The following is a 23,084-nucleotide window of genomic DNA, read 5'->3' on the forward strand; positions in this document are numbered from 1 at the left end:
CCGAATGTTAAAAATGGTACTCCATCCGTTTCAAGTTATAGAATATTAACTTTTCTGTATACATTATTCTTACTATGCATCTAAGTGCACTCCATACCGCGCGGCTCCCCAATCTAGCTCGCGCTCTCACCCCACGCCGCGCCTCCTCTATCGCCGCGCAGTGCTCCATCCCCCGTCACGCTCCACTTCACCGTGCGCTGCGCCCCCGCTCTAGCTCGTTGCGTGCCGCGCGACTCCACTGCTACGCGTCGGGGTGCTGCCAAGGTGTCGTCGCCGCTGTCGCTCCCCACCAAAAGGTCGTGGCTGCTGTCGACGCCGTAGGCACCATAAAGCACGACATCAACGAGGAGATGTTGCGATGGAAGCGCATGCTGCAAGTGATCTTTCAAGTGTTTTAGATGTTTCAGAGTTATGTTGCAATTGTTTCGTATGAATGTTGCAAAAATAGACCAAAGATGTTGCACATATTGCAAGTGTTTCAGAGGCATGTTGCAAGTGTTTTAGAGGTGTTGTTCAAAATGTTTTATTTGTTCCAGACGTATGTTGCAAGCGTTCCGATCTGGATGTTGCACATATTTCATACGTATGTTGCAACAAAATACCTTTAAAATGTTTCAACCGTTTCAGTCTTATGTTGCACTACATGTTTTCATGTTCGCAAGTTGCAAGTGTTTTTATCTGGTGTTGTATATATTTTCACACATATGTTGCATGTGTATGTTCTAAATGCCTCATCCGTTTTCATACGGATATTGCATTCAAGTGTTTCATATTGCACATGTTTGATGCTGTTTGGAGAGTTAAGGGGTGCGGGGAGAGATGGTGGCACGACATGGGCGTCGAGGAATGGGTCGCAGCGAGCTAGAGGCTAGCGAACAGGGCGAGCAATGTGCTGGTGTTCGGCAAATGAGGAGCATTAGGGGCCGATGGTCGGGCGTGACGGGGCGGGGTGCGCGTGCGGGACGGGACGAGTAGCCTCGAATCCAGGTAGACAGGGCGTGCTGCGTGGACGAGGCGAGTCGTCTGGACGCGTGGACGCTATGACGGGGCGGGTGCACGTGCGGGGCGAGAATAAAATTCAGTGCACATGGCACACTGTACAGGCGTCCGGGTGCTAGTATAGCCCTAAAATCTACGCATCAAGAAAAGACAATGAACTAGTGAGTTGATCTGAATCCTCTTCGATGGAGGTGAAGTCACATACAGCACTGTTATATATTTTTTACAAATAGAGAACATGCAGTTTCAAAAGAGAGAGAGAGAATATGCACAGTTTTTTTTTTTTTTTTTTTTTTTTTGTTGCTTGTGGGACATGTTGCCAACTGGTCATACTTCGATTTTATATATTTTAATCCTCCATTACTGCTCTTTAAGACTTCATCACAGCATGCCCAAATTGTTTGCATGAATGAATGTTTGTAATTTGAGTTCAAATTAAACCAAAACTAAGGCATAGGGGTCTGGTCCACCATTTCATTCACACGCCTGGCCAAGCCCAGATCAGCCCATCACTATACAACCTACAGCCCATACATACTTAGCTGACCTGGGCCTAACTAACAAGTATCTGATGAATGACGCTAGCCCATCAGGCGCACTACTATACAGGACCCGTCCCCTCCCACGCCGTAAACCCGTCTTCCTTCCGGCGTAAGCTGGTGAACGAATGATGATTTAGCCGAGCAATTAAGCGGCAACCTCCCCTTCTTCCCCCCCCCCCCCCCCCCCCCCCCCCCCCCCCCCGATCGGCGGCGGCGGCGATGGGGCGGATCGAGATCGATTGGAAGGACGTGTTTGTCAGCTCACCGTCCCGCGACCGCGAGGTCGACGTCTGCTTCGCCTCCCCCTCGTCGGCGCCGCGCGCCTCCGCGGCGAAGGCGGCGGCGACGCGGGCGCGGGCGTTGGGCGTCGCCAAGGCGTTATCGGGCGACGAGCGGCGGCGGGGGTCCCCAGACAGCCACCATCGGAGGAAGTTCGGGACGCTGCGCGACGATGTCGACTGGTGCGTGGCCGAGCGCCGCACCGCCGCGTACGGGGGTGACGGTGCGCGCCGCCGACCAGTGACCCGCGCGGCCGCCAAGGTACGCGCCTACGCCCGCTCTCCTGTGGTTGTGTCAAACTGGGGGTGTTTGATTACGGATGGTTGAAGTCGAACCTCGCGGTAGTTTCGCATACTGTTCCTCAGGTGTGGTGTGCGCTTAGGTCTTTGTCCCCCTTTCTGAGCTACTACATTGCATCAGCGATTCCGAGTACCATTGCTCGCTTGGTTGTGATTCCGAGTACCATTCCTGGCTTGGTTTGCAGGCTGCTGATGGTCGGGGACAGGATGCTCATGCCGCTTCTAAGGCTGTGTTTGATTTCAGTAAGATTTCCACTCTTGCTGTCGTTATCATTTCTAACCGTGCACATCTGCCAGCCGCAAAAGGTGTATTGCGAGACTTTAGGCACATGTCATGGGCTAGTGGATTTATCACGGGAAATGCATGCTATCCGTGTGGAATATCAATCAACCGAATAAAGTGTCCGTTGAATCTGTTACAGCTGTTCACTGATACAAACTGTCTTTGATTTGTTATGTGTCATTTGTTTGTAGGTCAGGAAGATGAGCAGTCGGTACGTGAGGGCAACAGATTCTGTTCGAGGTTGCCTCCTATTCAGAAAAATAAATATGGCAAGGTACGGCACATTTTTTTCATTCTCCCTTTTTTTATGTCTCGTTGATCTGTAGGCATCTCTCTGTTGGAAACTATTATGAGGGAATTGTGGATGCAGTTACCTTTGAATACACTCAAAAGCCAAGGGTGTGCGGGGAAAAGGAATCCTATATCGGTGGACAAGATGTACTCGAGCCAACCAAGTTCCACATCTTTATCTGCAAAGAGGACTCATGCCATTGATCCAGAGGTATCTGATCATGAAAAATGTCAGAAGGTTGAGAGCTCCCTCCACAGAAGATTCTCTAAGAGGCAGGCTTCCATTTTCCTTGTGTTTACAGACAAGCTATTTATGTCACGTTTCTAACTAGTAATTTTATCTTTCCATTTTGTACAGCCATCCAATATTTGTTATTTTGTTAATGAAAATGTGACGATTTATGGAAATTTGTAGATTATTAAAGATATTCTCTGCCTTGCTTATGTTGCACAAAGCATTTACATATCACACACATATGGTCATATACATTGGCATCTATGATGTACCATTATTGTATATATATAGCTTAATATTACTTTGATCCATCTAGAAGTACGAATCAGCAGCTCATTTTCAATTCTTCTATGCAGGAGGAAGGAACAGCTTCAGAATTCATCTTCCGTTTATTCTCGAAAGGTTGGTATGCTGATACTGAGTACTCTGCGAATTCTCCTTTAGTTTCCTATTCCATAACTAATCATCCATACTTTCCTGTTGCTTGGATGTTAAAATTACACGATCCTCATTTCGGATTAGCTGCTAAATGTTCAAACTATATTATGTTGCATTTCAATGTAATCCTACTGCATGCAATGCGTAAGGAGCATATCATGTTTGACTTCAGTGGTCACAAGAACTGTAGAGAACATAGTGAGTGTGGGTGTTTACTATCAAGGACATTTCTTCGGATTATTGATGGGTTCATTGCATTAACGATTGCTCACTAGCAAGGCTGGGCAAGGTTGAGAAAAATAAACTCTCTTTGTTAACATGAGTTCACAAAGCTTTGTGTTTTCGCACTAAATCTTGTTTTCAGAAAGTTCAGGTAGTTATTACCTTCTTTAATAGACACTGCTAATTTTGCCATGGTATTATTTCTTCATAATAAGTTTGGCTGTCATATGTGGCATCGGCAAGCGACAGGCCGTTTATCGGGCACTATGCCATACTCTCTCATTGTAGTTTGATCATGGTACCACTTTTACATGTAATTTTGACCTTACACATTTATTAACCTGATTTGCCTATAAGGTTCAAGATGTGGTTCTATTGGATGATGAAGATATGAAACCTGAGGAAGAAGTAAACTGTGAGATGTCTGACAGACGGTAAGCTTCTCTCTGGTGTTGTATTCATCATGTAAACTGTTAGCTGAGCTTTTGGTTTGTGTTTCAACTGAACCAATTGTATTTTCAGGAATGAACCGAAGATCTACTACCCATCGAGGTGTATATTGTGCATTTTTTTTTCTGAAGATCATGAATTCATGGGCGGTGTTCATTCTACCTTCTTTTGACTTTATTATGAACAGAGATAATAGAGAATCTGTGGAGCTCACCAGATCTGATATTAAATGTCTTGATCCGGGAGTATATTTGTCATCACCGGTGATAAACTTCTACATCCAGTAAGTCGCGACTTTGTATTATGATTTTTTTACTTAAACTGCTCCAGTGTATCACTTTATTTTTCAAACAAATAGGAAGCAACCAGTGAAAGGTTCGGTATGGGAATATTTAGGTGTTAATGTTTGCTCTTCTACTGCCACTCACATTGTAAATTGTAAAGTCTTGAATGCCATCAAACTATTTACTGTGGGCTATTTAGCTGAAGAATTTGTAAAATATTATGTGAACTCCAAGCTATGCTATTTCCAGGGAGGTATTAAAAGATACTCTGTATTCTTTCCTTGATGTTGCTCTGCAGGTACATCAAAAGGAACAGATTGTGTACTGAAGATTTCAGAGACAAATTCTACATATTTAACACGTATTTTTATGGAAAGCTTGAAGAAGCATTGCATTGTCCGGTACGATCTTTTGTGCCATGAAGTCATACTTCTCTTCCTAAATGGCTTTGCACTATGCCTTTGTTCAAAATTGGGATAATATACTCTTCTTGGTGCATAATACATGAGTGCCTTGTAATAGAAGTTTTTGTTCATTTTTTCCTCAAACCGGCAGGAGAGATGTCAGTCCCCCTATTGAGGCTTTGTTTGGATCCATTAGCTACTACTCTCTCCATTCCAAATTATAAGTTTTAGGTTTTCTACATACATTGATTTTTTTTTGAAGGTCACCGGGGGTGGGGGGAGGAATCCCCACCTGAATTTTATTGCTCATATGCTGCCCTTGGGCAGCAGATAGTTACAGAGATTGGAAAATACAGCTTTGCTATCTTATCATTTGGAAAGGTATTACATAGATGCTGTGAAAAGTGAAAACACCAATCCATATATCTGCAACAGCACTGTCTTTGACGGGCAGACGCTGCCGCCATAGACTTGCATCAGATGCACATGCCATGAATGTCTGCCTTATTGTTGCCCTCTCCGATCTGAAAATGACTGCATTCCTTCGCTTCCAGAGTTGCCAACAACAGAGCGCGATGAGGGTGCTGAAGTGCGTTGGTGGGATAAGTGCAGGCCTGAGAAGATTTTGCTATGCAATTAGATATACACTGTCTAGATATATAGTAAAAGCAATGCATCTAGAAAAGCCAAAATGTCTTATAATTTGGAATGGAGTAATATTTAGCTAGCTAATATTAGTAGCTAACTATTAGCTGGTTTGGCTCAACTACTGAGATAGTTGTCTGTTGGGTATTCATCTAACAAATAGATAGAATATTAGCTGGACCCGTTTGGATCCAAAGGAGTTAATTATTAGCGGCTAAGTATGGATCCAAACACACACTAGTACAGTACTAATGCAAAGAAGGAAAAACCGAATGCGCACAAACTCAAACTGTTAAACATGCATATGTGACATGTAACATGTTTGAGAGAAACGCTACCCAATCAACAGATTTGTGGCATCATGGAGCTCAAACCGGAAGCTCCTGCTGAGAGTGAACCTTCAAGGATCCCATGGACCACAGCCAGCATCCATATAGGCCGATTTGGGTGTGTCCATACCCAGGCCTATAAACAAGAAATTAGTTATTGCTATAGAATTTTCACCTTATTTGCACAATTGCACCCCCAATTAACTCATGCACTCACTGGCAGTCTGCACCCTCTATTTTTTCTCTAGTTTTCACCCTTTGACCTCAGCTGAGGTACTCAGTTGTACTCAGTTGACTCCTGAACACACACTTGTGGTGTTTTTAAAGAAGCTGGACAACCAAAATGGCCAGCAAGTTAAAACCTTTCAGCTGGGGTTGGGGGTTCATCCGTTGATTGTGCCGGAGCACACCACTATTCTTGGAAGGAGATAGGATAAAGGCCATGCCAATAGACAGTTTTTGTTCTTCCTTGCCAGTTGCTATGAGATAGGTCCTTCTTTTCTTGGGTGGAATGACAATTAAAAAAGGAAAAAGTCCATATTACTCCCTCCAAGTTTGGTCTATGTCCAAATAACCCCCCAAACTAACATTTGGTTCAGTTTACTCCCTCCAACTATTTAAGTTGGTCCAACTAACACCTTAAAGAGATTTTTCTTTTTTGTTTCTCTATGTACAAATTATATTTTAGTTTCAAATTTTGTGAGGTGATAGGACATTGTATTTTATGTTAGAAAAATGCACTATGAATTTTTCATCATTATGTTTTATATGATATTGTATCTCTATTGTTAATTTATTATTAAATTTCCTAAGCTATCAAAATAGTGGCAAAAAGTTAAGATATATTTTTTCTAACATAACTTATGATGTTCTCTATCATATCACAAAAGTTGATATTAAGACTCAACTAATACATGGAAAAACAAAAATAACAAATCATGTTAAGGCGTAAACTAGACCAACTGAAATAGTTAGAGGGAGTAAATTGAACCAAATGTAAGTTTAGGGGGTAATCTGGACATATGCCAAACTTGAGGGGAGTAATTTGGACTTTTTCCATTAAAAAATGGCATACCCAGTCCTGAAAGCTCCCATACAAGATGGGGTCTGGGGAAGGGAATTTTTAGAGAGCCTTACCCTTTCTTTTTGTGCAAAAGGAGTCTGGTTTCAACCCAGGATGTCCAAGGCACAAGTAGAGATTGTACCAGTGCTCCAGGCCCGCCTTCTTGAGGGAGGAATTACAACTAACCAATTATTTTCTTCTTGAGTGAGGAATTACCATTTTTTTCTTGACCCCTTATGACCTACAATGCTCAAGGGTTGGACGCACATTTGAGTTTTATTCAACTACATTTCAATCCAGTCATTTTCCACTATTTTCCCACTAGTACCCAGTGCAGAGAGCTCCCGCTCTGTGCGGGGTCTGGGGAAGGGTGTTAGTGGCAAGCCTTACCCTCGCCTTCCTTCACAAAATTTGATCCTCTTCTTTTTCAAATTCAAATTGAATTAAAGTATTCTCTCCTGTTTTTTTTTTTTTCTCATTTCTCGTGTTCATGTGTTGACATTATCTTTTGTTCTACTTGTTTGTTCATTTTTATTATCTTAACATGATATCTTTGATGGCAAAATTATGTTTTTGTTGGATTTTGTTCCAGGATGAGTTCTCAAAGTTGAGAAGATGGTGGAAAGGTGTCAATATATTAAATAAAGCATACATCATCTTGCCGATCCATGGGACGTAAGTCAGATACTGAATAAGACATTTACAATATGAAGCCGAAATACTATTATTCAGATCCATGCAATATAATTTGTTCTCAAAGCCACACTTTTATATGTTTAAGACATTATCAGCTTGTTAGCAAGTTTCATGGTTCATCTGGACCCCCTTCGAATTATCTTAGATCTTGAACGTGGCTCCTGAGATTCCTAATATTGTGCTTATATCTGTACTGTTGTTAAACCTTTGCTAACGCCTGAACTGTTGCCCTTTAGCACATGCTGAATGCTTTTGAAACCTACAATCATGTCTTTCACGCTGTACCTTTGTGTATAGTGTATTTATGAAAAAAAATGTCTCTTTACATTTGTAAACCAGGGCGCACTGGAGCTTGGTAATCATTTGCATTCCTGCAAAAGAGAGTATTTCAGGACCAATCATACTTCATCTGGACTCCCTAGCGATGCATCCCAGTACTAAGATCTTGAACACAGTTGAGAGGCAAGTAACGACTTCACTACTTCAGCTATAGTTGTCTAGCTATTTTCATTTTTGCTATTAAAAAGACAAGAACTTCTAGAATGTGGCAGACTTGCCTGCTGCTGAGTTTTGGTGCAAGTGACTACCCTCTGTGCAACACTGACAATGCCAACAACATGCTGCAGATACCTTGAAAAAGAATGGTGCCAACTATCATCAATTTTAGGGACAACATGGAAGGATCTTAAAAGTAATATACACAAGGAAAGCGTCGAGGTACATACAGTTTAACAATGTGCAAAGTAACACTGTCCTACTTGAGTTTTCTCAGAAATTAATATAATATGTTTTCAAAAACTGTTAGGTTCCGCGGCAGAATAATGAGTACGACTGTGGCATCTTCATGCTTTATTATATTGAACGGTTTATAGAAGAGGCACCAGAAAGATTCACAATTGATAAACTTGATATGGTTAGTGCTGCCAGCTCTTTTCTGTACTTGTTCAGTTCTTGTTTGCTGTTTATGTTCAACTTTTAAGATTGTTTGAGAGGTTTCAATAATGAACTTGTGTTTGTACACAGTTTGGTCGGAGTTGGTTCAAACCTGAAGAAGCATCTGATCTAAGGCAGAGAATAAGAGAGCTACTGCTGGAAGAATTTGAAAGTGCCAAGCTGGATGATGCTTTATCAGGAGCAGATGCATCTGATCCCGATGACAGCACAAAGGATGGAGAACTGAAAGCAGATGCACCTTCTGACAGTTCAGAAATGGTCGTAGAGGTGGTAGGAGGGTTGGGAAGCACTGTCAAGAGCAATGAAGGCATCAAGGTTGTAGCATCAGAAGAGGCAAGTGGAGAGTCAGGAGATGCTGGTAAGAGTACTGAAGGCATTGTTGCAGCATCAGAAGAAAAAAGTATTGAAGGCGTCAATGTTGCAGAACCAGAAGAAGCAAGTGAAGAGTCTAGAGATGCTTCTAAGAGTATAGGAGGCATCAACGTTGTAGAATCAGATGAAGCAAGTAGGGAGTTTGGAGAGACCGGTAAGACCAACAAAGGCACCAAGGTTGCAGTGTCAGAAGGAGCAAGTGTGTCTGGATACACTGATAATAGTATGGACGACATCTCTGACTCTGAGGTTGCAGTATTAGACAAAGCTCCAACTAGCAGCTACAAACACAAAAGGAAGACCACAAGTGGAGAGTCTGTGGATGCTGGTAAGAGTATTGAAGGCATCAATGATGCAGAACCAGAAGAAGCAAGTGAAGAGTATAGAGATGCTGGTAAGAGTATAGGAGGCATCAATGTTGCAGAATCAGATGAAGCAAGTGTGGAGTTTGGAGAAGCTGGTAAGATTAACAAAGGCACCAAGGTTTCAGTGTCAGAAGGAGCAAGTGCGGAGTCTGGGCACGCTGATAAGATTGTGGAAGACATCTCTGACTCTGAGGTTTCAGTATTAGACAAAGCTCCAACTATCAGCTACAAACGTGAAAAGAAGGCCACAGCCTGTGTTCTATCAGAAGCAGCTTCATTTTCGGATAGCGTCAAAGACGAAGAAGGTACGGTGAAAGCAGATTCTGGCAGCTCAAAAGCTGAGAAAGAAGGCGATTTGATTGTAATAGCATCGCCGGAAAGATCGGAGGGGAATGATGAGATCATTGGTAGCTCGCGAATTCCAGATGTAGTTTGTGACAGCTGCGACAGTGACGCAGATGCCACGGTGAGGATTGTAGGAGTTCGCAAACGAAATTTTTTCCGATCGTATGGTTGCAGTAATCGACACAAGGGGCCATGCACCGTGCCTCTGTTGGATTCTCGGGAAGATGGGAAATGGTGACAGATTTTGGTATGATATTTTGAGGTTCCTGAGTATGCCAAGCATGCAGATGGCCAAATGGTGATCTCAGTAAACCGAATAGTTAGCGGGTCGATGCTTGACCTGCTTCCCTGATCTCGGGAACTTGGCTCCTGGAAAGCAGTTTTTGGGTAGGCAGTCCATGGGCATGGGCGCGAGACTTGTAAAGTGTACAGGTTAAATGGCTAACAATGTAGAGAGTTACCAGGGTGGACACCTGCCAGTGGTGCATATATATTCCTTTCTTTTGAGCAAGCCAACATATGCTCGAGTTGCCAAAACATGCACCTTTATTCTTCTCCAGCTTTGATATGATGGCATTTCTCTTGACTTGGGAGTAGATTTATGGTGTGAATGAAGCTATTACAGTGCAAATGTGCAATGGCATGATACATGGCTCTAGTTGCCCGTGGAGGTGATATGGATTTGGATAGCATTGGCAGGCGGCGGCAGCAGCATTCATTCATGTGAGTTCGCATGATCGTTTCGTGTGATGTCACGTAGCAGGAATAGGAATATACGTATATAACTAAATATAACCTCTCTAATCAGCTTAATTCTGCGCAGCTGCTTGCGTACATCGTCATCCTTTTTGTTTTGTTTTGCTTTCCGATGATAATCCTCATTCTCATCGCGCTGACTGGATGGATGCTCCACCTCCACGGCTCCACTGCAGCGTATGTGGGAACAGTGCAAGATCATTTCATATCGCAGACTATGGGGGCGATTAACAAAATGCCTTGTTGGAATGTTATCGGATTCATCTTACTCCGGATGTATTGGGTGGATTGAGGTGAAATTTAGTTTAAGTGCTACTTCAATCTACCCTAACCCATGTGTATTGATACTAATTCAAATACATCTAAACAAGGCCTAATTGTGATATGGGAGTGATTGGATTGGATGTTAGATGACGGTTCCCGTGAGCATTCTTGTATGGCTGTCTCTGAAACTGAAGTTTCTTTGTTTCTTCTTTCTTTTTTTTCATTGCAAAGAAGAAACTGGAGTTTCTAGACACCCTGCATAAACCAAAGTTTGTGTCAAACTTAAAAATAAGCCCTACGTACTATATAACTCACATCATCTTTTTTTTAGAGAATTATATAACCCACATCATCTAACCTCGAGGGCTAATCCGGCAAATCAAACAGCCTGTTAGAGCCTGATTTACCAATACCACCCAAACTTTGAATGAAAACTTCATCAAGCTCTAAACATTTATTTTTTGAAGAAAAAAAGCTACAAAAATTTGCAAAAGCCCATCAATTGATACTACGAAGCCGGCCCGGCCCGGCACACCATAATAGCGCCCTTTTTAAAAAAAAAGAAACAACGTATACGAGAAAAAAACGAAAGGCAAGGAAAATAAAAAAGGGCGAGGAAAACTGAAAACCTTCGAAAATGGTGGCGCTCAGCTCCTTATCCCCAGGGCCACCGCGCCCTTCTCCGTCTCCGGCGACTCCTCGCCGCCGGCCCCCGCCGCCGACACCTCATGTCCATACCTCGTCACGTCGTCGCGGGAGGATCCTCCGCGCCGCGGCCGCCACGCCCGGCGCCGACGACTACCACTCCACCATCCGCTCCCTCAACTCCCGCGGCCGCCACGTCCCCCGAAAATCCCTCGGGCAGGTCCTCCCGCTCACCTCGGAATCCGCGCTACCCACTGACGGGCTCACCAATCACCACGTACCGACGCGGCTCTCGTCTCCCCGCAGAACTACATGCTCAACTCCAAGGTGAACGAGGAGCTGGTGGCGGCGGCCAGGGTGGAGGAGGGTGACGTCGTTCTCGAGATCGGCCCGGGAACCGGCTCGCTCACCGCCGCGCTGCTCCAGGCCGGCGCTACCGTCTTCGCCGTCGAGAAGGTCCGTATCGTTGCTTTGCTTGGTGTTCCGTAGCTGGGCTCTGTGCTGACTGCTGAGTGCTGAAAGTGAGAGCGAGCTCCTGAAACGAAATTGGAATTGTGTGAAATGGTTCAGCGCGTTTGGGTGAAGGAAGGTGTTGGTTCATTTCTAGTGGATGATGATACTATCATTGGTGTCTCTATTGTTGATGCCTCAAAATGTAGCTCTGTTTGGATGGATATGTGGCTACAGACTTCGAGTATGAGTAGTTTTTCCTTTTATTAATTGGGATCTGGGACCTGTAGGCTCTAAGTTCAAACTGAGATCATGCTCGTCTTTGAGACTTTTATATAGACTGACCTGAGACTGAGTTGTGAATGATGTGCCGATAGTGTGGCCTTTCAGTTACCTGCGAAAGATTGGAAGAAGTTATCTGTCTGATATAAGTTTTTTTGGTTCCTTTAAACACATTATAGATTCAAACGTGAGCATGACATTATAAGTTGAAGCTGAACTTGAGGTGTATCCGTCCAAATAGAAGTGCCTCCCCTGATATTCCAGCTGTGTTTGCCTTTTGGGCTGGAGAAAGTCGTTGTAATTTTCTTCTCATTTTGGGAGCTTTAACAGTTGAAGTCTAGAAGCTTTCTATTGAGGATCGATAACCTGCATCATCATGTTATTTTCTTTTTTTGGTAACAGGACAAGCATATGGCTACCCTCGTTAAAGATAGGTTTGGATCTACAGAACAGTTGAAGGTAGCATCTAGCTCTTCGTTTGACATGTCATGCTTCCTTAACACATCTGGTGTGCAATATTCTCTTGCTGCTCTCCAGGACATCAAGATGTACACTGATGTCCTCTAAACAACCTAAAATTTCTATCTGTTGTCATTCATTAGTCATTACAGAAGAATAATTCTGTCAAATAATTAGGAAATCAGAAGCTCAAAATGTATCAACAATATTGCTTTTAGTAAAGCTTACAGTTACCTTACACTCGATCTGTGTTGATAGTACAAATCTGGCGCAGGTCATTGAAGATGACATCACAAAATTTCACATCCGTTCCCATTTTCTTCCTTTGATGAAGGAGAAATACTATGCCACCAAAAAACTTGCAAAGGTGAGCTTGATGCTCATCCGCAGAAATCTATATGGAGCTTGTTTTTGTGATCATGTTCCAGTTTCTACTTTGCAGGTTGTATCAAACTTACCATTCAATGTCAGCACCGAAGTTGTCAAACTACTTCTCCCAATGGGGGATGTTTTCTCTGTCGTGGTGCTTATGCTTCAGGTTTGAGACAGCTCTTACATTCACTTTTGCAATGGCTAATGTTGCACAGTTAATAACGAGCCAGTGGTGGTCCAGATTTCAGAAGATATAAAACTTTTGACTATCATGTATTTCTGTGTGATTTCGATTTTAGAAACACTACCCATTTTTTTCAAGGGGCCATTTCAATCTATATTATTTTACCTCCACTCTCTGTTTGAATGAATTATCTTTTAATATTGTTATTGACTCATTATACTTCATTCTCGTATCCTCATTTCCAGGATGAAACAGCAGTACGCCTTGCAGATGCTTCAATACAAATTCCGGAGTACCGACCTATCAACGTGTTTGTGAATTTCTACTCAAGTAAGTTTTTGTATGGAACATGTTGAGGGACTTCGATTAGTGTTGAGAGTATATTTACATCTTATCTATTTGTTTCATATAAATAGCCAGGCTTCTGAGTATCCCTTTTTACCGAGGAGGATAAAGGAAGCTCTCAGTGAAAAGTATGAGGGACCGAGGGGAGCAAAAATAGAAAAAATGGAAAAAAAAAACAAACTCAGATTTTAAAGTGTTTAATTAAATTGTGCTGTAAAGTTCGCTTCTATGTTGCCCATAGAATAATGGAGGTCACTTAAAGAAAACAGTCGAGATACATATTCCATAACTGCTAGTTCACGCCCTACATTTAATAGATTCATCATAAATATCTGCTAGCTACTCTGATTCTAGATCCTGCCCTGCAGCTGATGACAACAATCTTATGTTGTATCACTCTGTCTGCCTTGAATAGTTATAGTGCACTTTTATCAGTCTTTTAGTTATATTGTATACATTTGATCAGGACCGTTACAGATAGTTAAACATCTAGTTTTATTTGTTAGGGGTTCCTCGTGTAGATAAAGTACACATTAATGTTGTAGGTAGGCGTTTAGAGCGTTGGTCAGGTCTCACCTAGAGTGTGTATTTTTATCGGTTAGAAAAACTTTGTTTCAGGACCCTCCTACAGCTCGGTCCGGAGTAGGGGGGTATAATTGTACGGGACCGTTTTTTTCCTCTCTTAATACAATGATACGCAACTCTCCTGCGTATTCGAGAAACAAAAATTTGGGAGAGCGCATTATCTTAGGATTCTGCTTAAAGAGATCAATCAAATTATTTTGAAATGTGAGCAACATAGCCCTAACAATGTTTGTGTAGCTATTCACAGTCATTAGCTTGCATTTGTTGACAGGAATGTATTTTGTTTCTTCTTTTCAGAACCTGAATACAAGTTCAGAGTTGGCAGAGAGAATTTTTTCCCTCGGCCAAAGGTAATTTATTTTTATATGTGTGACTTAGTTTGGGGAATAACATTTTGTTGTTTCCCAGTGGTTTGAGTTTCATGAACCTTATTTCAAGTCTATACTGTTCTTGGCCAATTCCATTTGCAGGTTGATGGTGCTGTTATCAGCTTCAAACTAAAGAATGCGGAGGAGTATCCGCCAGTTAGTTCCCCGAAAAGCTTCTTTTCAATGGTGAGTAGTGGGTCATGGGGCCATGATGTGCAGAAACTTGTCCCAAATCTGAATTGCTTTCTGTGGTTGAAATTAATTCCCACATGTTTGTAACTACTATTAAGATTGGCTCCTGTCCTTGATTTCCAGGTGAATTCTGCTTTCATGGGGAAGCGCAAGATGCTTAGGAAATCTCTTCAGCACCTATGCTCTTCTTCTGAGATCGAGGCTGCTCTTGACAACATTGGCCTTCCAGTTACAGTAAGCTCTCGCTCCTTCTTCTGTATCCCCTCCTCCCACTCTCTCTGTGCGCATGTGCTGTTTTGCTCACTTGTCAACTGCTGGCAGGCTAGACCTTCTGATCTGATTTTGGATGATTTCGTGAGATTGCACAATCATCTGGCGAAAGTATGACTATAAAGTGCCTCCAAAATGCCCAAGGAATTGCTTGTTGGCATGGTTTTTAGCAGTTTAAGTAACTTAGGCCTGACCGCCTGAGAGTTGCTCTGCAGGTAAAAAGACAGGATCTCGCAACCTGCTTGAGTTCAGATTTTGGTTTTTTTATCCTGAAATTTGAGCTTCTGCTAACCGCCAGTAACCAGCTATTTTTTCTTCATGGACTATAGGTGCCTTCAGCTCAGCTGCCGCAGCACAGGTTTGGTATTCTGGCATGCAGGCTGCAGTTCTCCTGCATAGTTGGTCATGTTCCAACTTCAAATCAATAGATTTCCATGCCATGGAAAATGCAGAATCGTCCTGAAAAGAAGGGTGCTACATCTACGTGCGCCACGTATTTACAGTTCACGATCTATGATGTACATAATAACGGGATCTACTATCCCTTCGCAAAGCAAAGAAGGCCAAAGATGCTGGAGCAATGCGAAGGCATAGCAATGATGGTTTGCCGGTGCATAGCACGTATTGATAGATAGAGAGGCTTTGTTGTATTTTGCGCGTAGACGTCAATCGGAAACTCTACTGAATGGACACCTTTGTTCTCTCTGAGTACGTGACATCTTGAAATGTTTAGGCCCCATTGGAATGTATAAAAAATAGGGGAAACTTAGAGGATTGGTAGCATTTCTGCTGCTGCTTTGCTTCCCTTTTCACCATGCGAGCATCTAATAATCTAACCAAATGCAAGACGCACCGGCGAACCGGTCAGTCTTACTCTTAGCCTCCTGTCAAAAACTAACCGTTTATATTCCTCCAGGCAATCTCATTCTATTCTCCTGCGTATGCGGCCTGAATGTTTCAACACTTACACAATTATTTGGCCAAACAATAACAAAAACAATAGTATATAACATCCGAATTATTCAAACTAATGGCCGAAGGACTAAACTATGATACACACATCAAATTTGGCTATCCCGTGTCCTTGTAAGATGCAACACCAAATTTGATTGTCAACAATTCTTGCATTGATAATTTGATATTGCCATATTATTAAACATTCGCGAGAAATCTCTGAGAAAAAAAAAACCATAGATGGAAAAAAAAGAGTACAGTATAATGTTCGAACAATAGAGGACTCCTCCTGAGCCATGCAACTCTCATAGTCATGCAGAACAAATTCCATGAAATTTGGAAGCAATCAAGGACTTAGTGAATACAACATATACTTATGTTCATTCAGATGAAGAAGATACGGGATCCTCTTTCGACCTTCTTGTTAGCTAGACAGATACGTTGTTTGATAATTCTAAGATTTGATTGTGGGGCACATGTATTCTTATTGTTATGCAAGTTATTACTATTAACCAATATAAGTTTTTTTTTACAAATTTAACTTTTTTAGCAAATATATAAGGTTTATAACAAGACAATCTGTTTTTTCGTTTTTTTTAAAAAAGACAAACTGTTTGAAAACAACTGGGCCTAGACACGATGTCCGAGTGTCGGGATCAAAACAAAACAAAATCCGGCCCGCTCCAGGCCCAGCCAAATTTCTAGGGTCCGTTCAACCTTGCCTTTTCTTCATCCGTTCACCCCGCCTGCTCTCCCCCTCTTTCTCTCGCTCTCGGCGACAACTGGGCGACCCTCCGCCGCCGCCCTTCTCCAGGTGCCCAGGTCTTCGCCGGCCCCTTCGCCAGGTCTTCGCCGGCAACGAGCAACCGCCAGGTATGCGCACCCCTTCTAGCCCCTTCCTGCTGCGCGAAACCGAGCGCCCGAACCCTAACCTGAGCTATCTGGGTATTTGTATTCGGATCTGATCTAGTTACAAGCGTAGGTATGTATTATGGCTACTATCTTCCATTGTTTCTGCAAAAAAATATTGGGTTTGCACGTTCATGCCCATGTCCTTTGCTGGGTCTGCTCCTGTCCGAACCTGGATGTTTGTGTTCGGATCTGATGTAGTTACGAGCGTATACGTGTATTATGCCTACTATCTTCGCTTATTTTTGGTCAAAATTATTGCGTGAACGTGTGTACACCATGGGTCCGCCCCCTATCTTTCAGTATTCATTGGTTTCTGCAATTCTGCTCACTTGTGTTGCTACTGTGTATATTTGAAGTTTCGCTTGCTCCCATTTGAAATAATCTGTAACCCAATGCAGAATATGTGTAAATGTTTGTTTGTTTAGACAGGTATATACTGTGTACTAGCGTTGACCAGTCTGCAGGTCGAATGACCTGTCCAGTTGGACACCTTATTAGTGTTTAGACAGGCAGCATATCTTGTATCCAATGAAGGAGGCACAATGTGCTTATCTTTTGGTAAAGTTGAAAGCAACGTGTTTATTTCTCAGTTTTCTTCTGAGTTATGAGTCGGATTTGTGTAGTAAACTCGTTTGGGTCGTTGTGGTGTGATTTTTGTAATAAGATGGTATGATTCCTCATCCTAAAGGATGAAGTCGGTTGATTGACTGCAAGCATCTGCTGTTAATGCTGTTCGGCTTGCTGAATGTTGGATATTGTATTGTATTCCTATACTAATGCTTTTTTAATACTGTTGTACTGATTCAGGGAATATAATTTTGATTTGTAGAATGAGGCCAGTTTTTTGTGGGAACCTTGATTATGATGTTCGCATCTCCGAGATCGAGCGCCTTTTCGGGAAGTATGGAAGGGTGGAACGAGTGGATCTGAAGACAGGTTAGTCTGTAACTCTGTTCTCAAATTTATGATCTATGTTAGCAGAACAACAATTGCTGCTGCAACTATATGTTGTTTTTGGTCAAAGGCAGTGCTTTATTTCAGCAAGTGAATTACATCCAGTGTCAGCAGCTGCACCTTTGAACCATTTTATTTCTTCAATTCAGATACTGAAGCATTACTGAATATATTCATAAGACAATGCCATCCAAAAACATAACAATGCCTTTGTTTAAAATTTGATTTTTACCATTTGATTGCAATATTGGTTTAATCATCACAAATACGTGATCTTCACATAAGACATAACTCCTCTAAGAATGTGATCTTCACGTGGAAACTGCTATCACCATGACGTGGCAGAGATTGTCGATCTTCCTTCAGCCATGCCTGGTGTACGAAGCTGCAAACAGACCAAGTTGTTACTCCATCCGATGCGAAAGCCAGAGGAGTTTCAGCAAAATCAGATTATGTTTATGTTTTGTTGTTATAAGTCATTGGACAAGTGTGTATCAGGATAAATTTAGAAAGAAAAAAGAAGAAGTTTCTTTCTTAAAATTTAGGTCCGGTACTCAATTATTTCTTTGCCGCAGGAATTTCATGGAGCATATGTGCTCTTCCTGGTTGATGGACTGGCTCTACCTTTACTGCCTCTGCCTGAGCCCCCACCTCATGCCTTGTCCATCGCCAGGAGTTCACAGTCCACCATGGCATCTGTTCACATGGAAACGACCACCTCGTGGCCGATGTCTTACTTTTACGATCAACATTGCATCCTCCTCCCCCGCCTGATCACCATTTCCTCGCCAATCCAACCATGCCAATCTCATGGCCGGCTGGAGAGTGGAGAGAAGTGGAGGTTGCACCACCAATTCTTTGATGTACCACAAATGTTTGGATTGTTGTACTCTACTACCCTGACATCATTTAGTTCAACATATACAAGGTCTGTTCCTGTTTATTCTAGTGTATCAGACTGTAGATTTGCGAGGTGATCTTAGAAAAGTTTCCAGCAGAGACTGCATCATGATTAATCTTGTTGCCTTTTCTGTTTACGGCTTGGAGCATACTGTAATTTCTTTGAACAACCAGTCACTTCTCCTTTTACCTTGTGTTCAACATGAAGGGTTTGCATTTGTCTACATGGAAGATGAACGTGATGCTGAAGATGCTATCCAAAGACTTGATGGAATTGATTTTGGCAGAAAAGGAAGGAGAATCAGAGTTGAGTGGACAAAGGTGTGCAGATGTGGAAAAGAGTATTGACCCATTAGCACTCGATAACTTAAGTCTTGTTTTACTGAATTATCATGTCCATTATTTTTCAGGAGGATCGCACTGCTGGTCGAAGAGGCAGCTCAAGGAGATCTCCAACCAATGCAAGACAGACCAAAACCTTGTTTGTGATCAACTTTGACCCGATCAACACAAGAATTCGAGATCTGGAGAGGCACTTTGATAAATATGGCAGGGTTGCAAATGTAAGAATCAAAAAGAACTTTGCCTTTGTCCAGTTTGAGGTGCAGGAGGATGCTACTAGAGCATTGGAGGGTACTAATGGAAGGTACTAGCTCACGCTTGTCTTTTACTTATTCAGAATATTTTAGCCATGGTATTTTATTCATAGTTTGCTGCACCATCTTTAGTTTAATTTCTGTGTCTGCATGTTGCACCTTGATTGAATCTGGCATTCTTGTGGCAGCCATTTCATGGACAGGGTCATCTCAGTTGAGTATGCACTTCGTGATGACGATGAAAAAGGTGAAAGAGGGAATGGATACAGCCCAGACAGGAGAGGTCGTGAAAGATCCCCAGGTAGAAGGCATTCTCCTAGTCCTTACGGCAGAGGAAGGGAGAGAGGTAGCCCAGACTACGGAAGAAGCAAGGAGAGGGGGAGCCCAGACTATGGCAGGGGAGGACGCAGCCCTGATAATGGCAGGGGAGGACGCAGCCCCGATAATGGCAGGGGAGGACGCAGCCCCGATAATGGCCGTGGAGTAAGCCCAATCAATGGTGGCAGAGGTGATCATGGCAGGGGAGGACGCAGCCCTGACTATGATCGTGAGCGCCGGGAAGCTAGCCCTCGTCGTGAGCGCCGGGAAGCCAGCCCCGGCTATGACAGGTCCCCCAGGTTAGCAATACCCTTCGGTGTCATCTCGCGTCTTCGCACATTGCGATAATGCATCACAGTGAGTAATGACTTGTTTGAATTGTGTAGCCGCTCACCTGGGAGGGACGAGAGAGACTAGAAGCATTCCATGCCTGTGTTCAAGCATCAAGCCTCCCGCATCAGATGAATGTGCAAGTGATGTTATGTTAAAGTTGGTAATGTTAGCCAGCAGGAAAACCCATGTACTATGTGCGTTAGCTCGTGTTGACTTTCCATGTTAGCTTATCATTTCCCATTTCAGTATGAAGCGACTCCAGATTGTAACTCGTGTAGTATTGAATGGTAGCTTTCAGTACTCGTTTGAACCTTTGTTGGCGTTATTTTCAGGCTACCTTGATTGTGCCATTATGCTGATGAATCTCTAGATTGTTTTCATCTGTAAGTGTTGAGCTGTTATGCAAGAGTCGAAGTTATGTTCTTTTGCTGATGTGGCCCTGTTCGTTTCTCTTATAATCCGTCTTTTTCAGTTTGTTTTTTTCGACCGGAACAATATTTTTCTCGCAACAAATCAGCTTTCGGTTTGTTTTTTCAGCAAAGCGAACGGGGCCTATATATAGTCTGTTTCCTACAGCAAAGGCAATGTTGGTACTGTACATGTACAGTACGTATCAACTTGTGGCGGTGGAGCTTCAGCTGAAGCAACAAGATTATTGTCGCATAAAGTGCAGTCAATAGCTTCAGACTTATTACAAATTACACTGTCATTTTTTATGTTTGAAAATGACATGTGCAAGTTTGCGAAAAGTAGTTTTACAAAAGTGCATTTTTACCATGTCTGTAAACATAACATATATACACCAAAAACATGTTTCGGAGACATTGATTGGTGTCCGAAACGCATCTCCTTTATGTGACTGCAGGGGCAGTATTTCGTTCCTCTTTACCTTCACTGTCCATTATAAGAATACTGGAAACAGATGAAACAAGGAATGAGCTGGGCAAACTTGCTGGCCTTTGGCTTTCATAAGGCTTGATTATATGCATATAGCTAATTGTTAGTTAGCTAATTTTAGCTCTAACCCAGCCAAACAAGGGATTAATTGATGTGCTAGTTTTTTAGCTAAGTCTTCAACTAGCCATTAGTCAACTAGCTAGCTAACTACAGCTAATTTAGGCTAATTTTTAGCTCAACTAATAAGTTTGCGCTAATTTTTCGCTCAACTAATAAATTTGACCTTACAGTTTCAACTTCGAAGCTGACGCAACAAGACTATTGATGCATAAAGTGCAGTCAACAACTTCAGTTTAGTAGCCCCTTTTTATGTTTGAAAGTGATGAGTAAGTTTGCCTTTTTAACATGTTTCAGAGACATCGATATCCAAAACACATCACCTATATGTGACTGCAGGGCCAATGTGTAAAGCCAGTTTTTCGCTTCTCTTTACCTTCACTGTCGTTTCAGATTTGGAAGTATAAAAGAACACTGGATACAGATGAAACAAGGTATGAGATGGTGAACTTGTTGGCCTTTGCCATTGCTTTCATAAGGCCTGATTGGATGCATAGAGCTAATTTAGCTCCGATCCATCCAAACAAGGGAATAATAGATGAGCTAATTTTTTTTAGCAAGTCTTCGGCTAGTTGTTAGCCAACTAGCTAGCTAACCTCAACTAATTTAGACTAATTTATAGCTTCAACTATTAACTAGCGCTAGCTAATTCAAACTGGCCCAAAACACTGATGATGCTGGTTCATCCAAAATCCATCCTAATGTTGTACAACAGGAACATCTGACATTACAATTCCTTTCCCCAGTGGCCAGTTCGAAGGTCCAATTTTGGCAGTCAGATCAGAGCTGGAGCTGCAATGACGGACTCCGATCGCCTCGCCGCTCTTGGTGTTGTGGTCACATTCATCACACGAAATGGTGCGTTGGGTACTCGTGCTCAGAGCCATTGTAGTCGTAGTAGAGCCTCTCCCCCTTGGAGATGTCCCTGTTGGCCACCAGTAGCACCCGGCACTCGCCACCGACGTCGAACCGCACGCACTTGACGTTCTGCTTTTTCCTCCCCTCCGGCGTGTGGTTGTTGACGCCGTTGATGAACCGCGCGATGTTGCTGCGGCGGTCGGGGCAGATGACGAGGCTCCGCGCGGGCGACGCCGCCGACAGCAGCGTCATCATGCTGTCGCCGTCGTCGTGCTCCCGGTTCCGGAGGAAGTCGACTTCTCCGACGTACTCGGTGATGATGGTGAGGTCGCGGATGGGGCGGTCCGCCTCCACCGTGAACCCTTCCACGGGGTCGTACGCCACCACCGTGGGCAAGGATTTTGGCGCGCACGAGGTTTCGGCTTCGCGCGAACAAGTAATAAGTTTCGGTAGCCCTGCCCGGACCCGGACCCGGACCCGGACCCAGACCCGGCCTTCGTCACGAGGGTGGAAGGGGTGGATGGGCCTTTGTGGTGCTACTCCAGTGTTGGCCCATTCATTCCGGCGCCAAATGGGCCGGGATAAGAGATTTCATGGACATTTCGGTAGTCGCACGTGACACGTTCTTTCCTTCCCAGAAGATGGAAACTAGCCGTCAATCAACCACCCTGTTCGCTCAGTACTTTTTAGCGAAGGAACAGTGTTTTTCTCTCGTAACAAATCAGCATAAGCCAAAATTCAGCGAAACGAACATGGCCCAAATCATTCCCAATTGAGATTCGAAGCCTAAGGCTGATGGGGATAGAGGCGAAATGTGGTGGCCTGGCCGTAGCTGCCAGCGCCGTAGTCCGGCGGCCGCTACAACCGCGGGACACCAACGACGTGGCGGCGTTCGCAGTAGTGGTCGGGAAGGCTACGCCGAAGCCCAAAGCTCACCCAAAGGCCGGGAGGCCGGTTTGCCTTCGTTGCCGCAGGCACCCCTCACCACTGGTGAAGGAGCTCGAGAAGCCTCGGAAGCGGCGTGTTGAAAAACGAGTTCGCTACGCACTAGCACATCTACCACGTTCACCCAAGATAACATGCGAGTAGAGGATCATGGATCGTTACCTAGACGCGCAGCGTAGCAGAAAAGGAGCACGTCGATGTAGTTGGAGTAGTCGTACACGTTCGCCATGTACCTCACGTTCGTTGCCGATTAACACGTGCGAGGATGGAACACCGTGACACCGGTGTGCTAGCACTGTGTGTGCAACGAGAGGAAGAACGGCGGCGGCTTGAGCACCTATAGCCCTGGGAGAGAGAGAGAGGTGGCAACGGCGACTTGGTTGTATGGTGTGGAGTGTCACCCAAGCCTTGCCCCTTGCCCCTTCTATATATAGATCACCGCAAATGGGCTTTTACCCTAAAGGCCCATTAGCGTGGTACGAATATGGATTGCCTCTTCGGCATATATCCAACGGCGTGCTCAGCACCGCGTATAAGGCATGTTTGAATGTTTCGTTCGGAATATTTGAGATATACAAAGGTTCTACTGTCAATTAATATGACACATGTCTACATAGTACACAGTAATAATGT

The 23,084-nt window shown here is 43.5% G+C and overlaps 4 protein-coding genes across 6 annotated transcripts; 3 read left to right on the top strand and 1 right to left on the bottom strand.

The window, feature by feature from the left end:
* The first annotated feature begins 1,739 nt into the window (after nt 1–1,739).
* On the top strand, nt 1,740–10,680 carry LOC136466524 (uncharacterized). Of its 3 annotated transcripts, none has more exons than XR_010761364.1 (15): nt 1,740–2,081; nt 2,305–2,362; nt 2,594–2,676; nt 2,773–2,966; nt 3,285–3,330; nt 3,946–4,022; nt 4,111–4,140; nt 4,226–4,321; nt 4,621–4,723; nt 7,356–7,438; nt 7,799–7,921; nt 8,086–8,176; nt 8,265–8,372; nt 8,483–10,218; nt 10,319–10,680. XR_010761364.1 is itself a non-coding variant. In XM_066464967.1 (14 exons), the coding sequence occupies exons 1-14, from the start codon at nt 1,761–1,763 to the stop codon at nt 9,731–9,733; spliced, it is 2,664 nt and encodes an 887-aa protein (XP_066321064.1). In that variant the 5' UTR covers nt 1,740–1,760; the 3' UTR covers nt 9,734–10,680. The 3 variants fall into 3 exon arrangements, 1 of the variants encoding a protein (XP_066321064.1); XR_010761365.1 differs by having other exon boundaries at nt 10,428–10,680; XM_066464967.1 differs by having other exon boundaries at nt 8,483–10,680.
* A 359-nt stretch (nt 10,681–11,039) lies between these two features.
* On the top strand, nt 11,040–15,441 carry LOC136462568 (ribosomal RNA small subunit methyltransferase, chloroplastic-like). Its single transcript, XM_066461658.1, is given in 11 exon segments — nt 11,040–11,459; nt 11,462–11,616; nt 12,295–12,351; nt 12,626–12,718; nt 12,794–12,889; nt 13,153–13,237; nt 14,135–14,187; nt 14,308–14,391; nt 14,521–14,631; nt 14,719–14,882; nt 14,997–15,441. Coding segments are annotated over 10 exon segments (1,107 nt in total). The 5' UTR covers nt 11,040–11,152; the 3' UTR covers nt 14,785–14,882; nt 14,997–15,441.
* An 895-nt stretch (nt 15,442–16,336) lies between these two features.
* On the top strand, nt 16,337–20,066 carry LOC136462569 (serine/arginine-rich splicing factor RS41-like). Its single transcript, XM_066461659.1, has 6 exons — nt 16,337–16,494; nt 17,363–17,469; nt 18,596–18,708; nt 18,798–19,033; nt 19,172–19,600; nt 19,688–20,066. The coding sequence occupies exons 2-6, from the start codon at nt 17,364–17,366 to the stop codon at nt 19,716–19,718; spliced, it is 915 nt and encodes a 304-aa protein (XP_066317756.1). The 5' UTR covers nt 16,337–16,494; nt 17,363; the 3' UTR covers nt 19,719–20,066.
* Nucleotides 20,067–21,494: 1,428 nt separating this feature from the next.
* LOC136465073 (histone-lysine N-methyltransferase ATXR6-like) lies at nt 21,495–22,680 on the bottom strand. Its single transcript, XM_066463959.1, has 2 exons — nt 22,614–22,680; nt 21,495–21,928 (listed from the first exon to the last, which is right to left on the bottom strand). Exons 1-2 carry the CDS (start codon nt 22,678–22,680, stop codon nt 21,495–21,497), a joined length of 501 nt encoding a protein of 166 aa, XP_066320056.1.
* Between the last annotated feature and the right edge of the window lie 404 nt (nt 22,681–23,084).

The sequence above is a fragment of the Miscanthus floridulus genome, chromosome 7 (genome assembly GCF_019320115.1).
Source record: "Miscanthus floridulus cultivar M001 chromosome 7, ASM1932011v1, whole genome shotgun sequence".
Lineage (NCBI taxonomy): Eukaryota > Viridiplantae > Streptophyta > Magnoliopsida > Poales > Poaceae > Miscanthus > Miscanthus floridulus.